This window comes from Lolium rigidum, chromosome 5, assembly GCF_022539505.1.
Source record: "Lolium rigidum isolate FL_2022 chromosome 5, APGP_CSIRO_Lrig_0.1, whole genome shotgun sequence".
Taxonomy (NCBI): Eukaryota; Viridiplantae; Streptophyta; class Magnoliopsida; order Poales; family Poaceae; genus Lolium; species Lolium rigidum.
This window is the reverse complement of record NC_061512.1, coordinates 179,371,382-179,373,700: the sequence shown is the minus strand read 5'-3', so window position 1 is coordinate 179,373,700 and position 2,319 is coordinate 179,371,382. Positions and strand designations below refer to the sequence as shown.

Genomic DNA, 2,319 nt, shown 5'->3' with positions numbered 1-2,319 from the left:
TTCCGCAAAGCAAAGCAGGGCAAAGCTGGGCAGGCGGCTTAGCTTAGCGAGGTGCTGCCTTGTAACAAGCCAACAACTGCACAAGGCCTATATATATACACCCCATCTTGTATCCACTCTCCAGCCATCTCTAGCTTCATGAAGTAGTGCTGTCAGTGGGAGCAAGCGACCGATTGATTCAGGAAGAGAAGAGAGTTTGATTAGAGAGCAGAAGGTCTTAACTCTGTTCTTGTTTCTTTCGTTGAGAGAGCAATTTGGAAGTGCACTAGAGGACCAAGCACATAGTAGGTTGAGGTTTGGTTAAGAGGATGGGTGTGGGTGGCACTCTTGACTACTTGTCCGAGCTTCTCAGTGGCGGCAGCCGTCACCGGAGCTACAAGAAGAAGAGGAAGCAGTTCCAGACGGTAGAGCTCAAGGTCAGGATGGACTGCGAAGGCTGCGAGCTCAAAGTCAGGAACGCCCTCTCCAGCATGAAAGGTATGCACACATCCTTTGAACATATTCTCAAAGGATTACGATGACTCAAGAAAATGCTGCAGAATCCACATGACATTTTTGTTGTTGCTGACGATATGATAACGATTAGTTCTTTTTTTTTGCGAGAAGTAACGATTAGTTCTTGATTCTTTTCATATCAACAGAACTATAAAAGGCCAAAAAAATGCAGGAAAACTGAAAGACATTTTATGGTTATGTTTGCAGGTGTGCAGTCGGTGGAGATCAACCGGAAGCAGTACAAGGTGACGGTGCAGGGGTTCGTGGAGCCGCACAAGGTGGTGAAGCGGGTGCAGGCCACGGGGAAGAAGGCCGAGATCTGGCCATACATCCCTTACAACCTGGTGGCGCACCCCTACGCGGCGCAGACCTACGACAAGAAGGCGCCGCCGGGCTACGTGCGCAAGGTCGACGCTGTCATGCCGGTCGCCAGCTACGGCACCGGAGCCGGCGCGGCGCAGGAGGAGCGGCTCACAACAATGTTCAGCGATGACAACCCCAACGCCTGCTCTATCATGTGAGATTTGATACACTGGGGTTAGATTGCTGTGGACTGTGATGCGAAGATGATCGATCCAGATCGTTGGTGTTCTTTGTTGGCGGTGACATGTATGTAGCTAAATGTGTGTATAAAGATGTTAAAGGAAAAAAAGTGGGAATATTTTGAGCAAGAATATTTTCAGAGTTTTGTCACCTGCTGCATGCATGTGCTGGAACGTCTCAGTCTTTACCTTTCGCACTACCAGATATAGTGTGTTTCGTGTAGCTCGCATCGTACCTGAAAGTCTAGAACTCGGTTCTTAATCAGCAAATCGATTTATTGACGTAGACAGATAATACAACAGATCTCAAAGAAACTAAAATGAATGCAAACTATGAAAATCCCTAATCTCTTTTCTTTTTCAAGATCACAGATCAGTAACCTTTTTTTTTAGGAAAAGACAGTCGATTTGCCACCCGACAAGATATCCTGAGCGACCATCAGGAGTCGTGTGCATCCAGAAGCCATGGCATCCCGTTGACCCTCCGGAGAAAGGAGGGCCCAAAGATGGACCCAATGTGAGACCATATAGATAACCTGCAAGAAATGAAAATCGACTTTTTTGTTAAAAATAATATAATTTCTAACCCTCCAAATAGACCAACATAAAGTAGAAACCCCAATCCGGTAAAAGCCTTTGATTTTCTATCTACTCCATTCAACCAATTATCAAACATATTAGTAATATTGGTTGGAGGTGGAAGATCATAAGAGAAATTAACCGTACGCCATAAGAGCTTAGCTAAAGGGCATTCAATAAAAAGGTGATGAATGGTCTCCTGTTCCCCACAGAAAACACATTTTGTACATCCATTCCAATGACATTTAGCTAGAGAGTCCTTAGTTAACAGAACCTTATTACTTAAAAACCACATGAAAATCTTAATCTTAAGTGGAACTTTAACCTTTCAGAGATACTTTCTCAGAGAAGGGGTATGGTCACACATAAGATCTTCATACATCGGCTTCACTGTAAATAAACCATTAGATGTCAAATTCCAAACAAAACGATCATCCTCTTCATTCAAATTTACCATCATGAGTTTCCGACATAATTATACCCATGAAGTCCATTTGTTACCACTCAACACCCTTCGGAAAGTAATATTCGGCGGTGTTTGGGCTAACACATAGGCAACTGTTACATTCTTATGGTGTAAAATATTATATAAGGATGGATACTGTTGAGCCAAAGAAGTATTTCCTACCCGGTATCTTCCCAGAAGCGGATACTCATACCATTACCCATTTTGAAAAAACCCCTAGAAAAAAACTCATGTTTG

The 2,319-nt window shown here is 43.7% G+C and overlaps 1 protein-coding gene across 1 annotated transcript; it reads left to right on the top strand.

Moving 5' to 3' along the window:
• The first annotated feature begins 308 nt into the window (after window positions 1-308).
• Window positions 309-1,117, top strand: LOC124657892 (heavy metal-associated isoprenylated plant protein 23-like). Its single transcript, XM_047196367.1, has 2 exons — window positions 309-477; window positions 703-1,117. Exons 1-2 carry the CDS (start codon window positions 309-311, stop codon window positions 1,014-1,016), a joined length of 483 nt encoding a protein of 160 aa, XP_047052323.1. The 3' UTR covers window positions 1,017-1,117.
• Window positions 1,118-2,319: the final 1,202 nt, after the last annotated feature.

Excerpts from the sequence above, each read along its gene's own strand:
- LOC124657892 (XM_047196367.1), top strand. The coding sequence starts at position 309 with ATGGGTGTGGGTGGCACTCTTGACTACTTGTCCGAGCTTCTCAGTGGC. Across the intron at positions 478-702 it reads CGCCCTCTCCAGCATGAAAG|GTGTGCAGTCGGTGGAGATC; the intron begins GTATGCACACAT and ends TTATGTTTGCAG.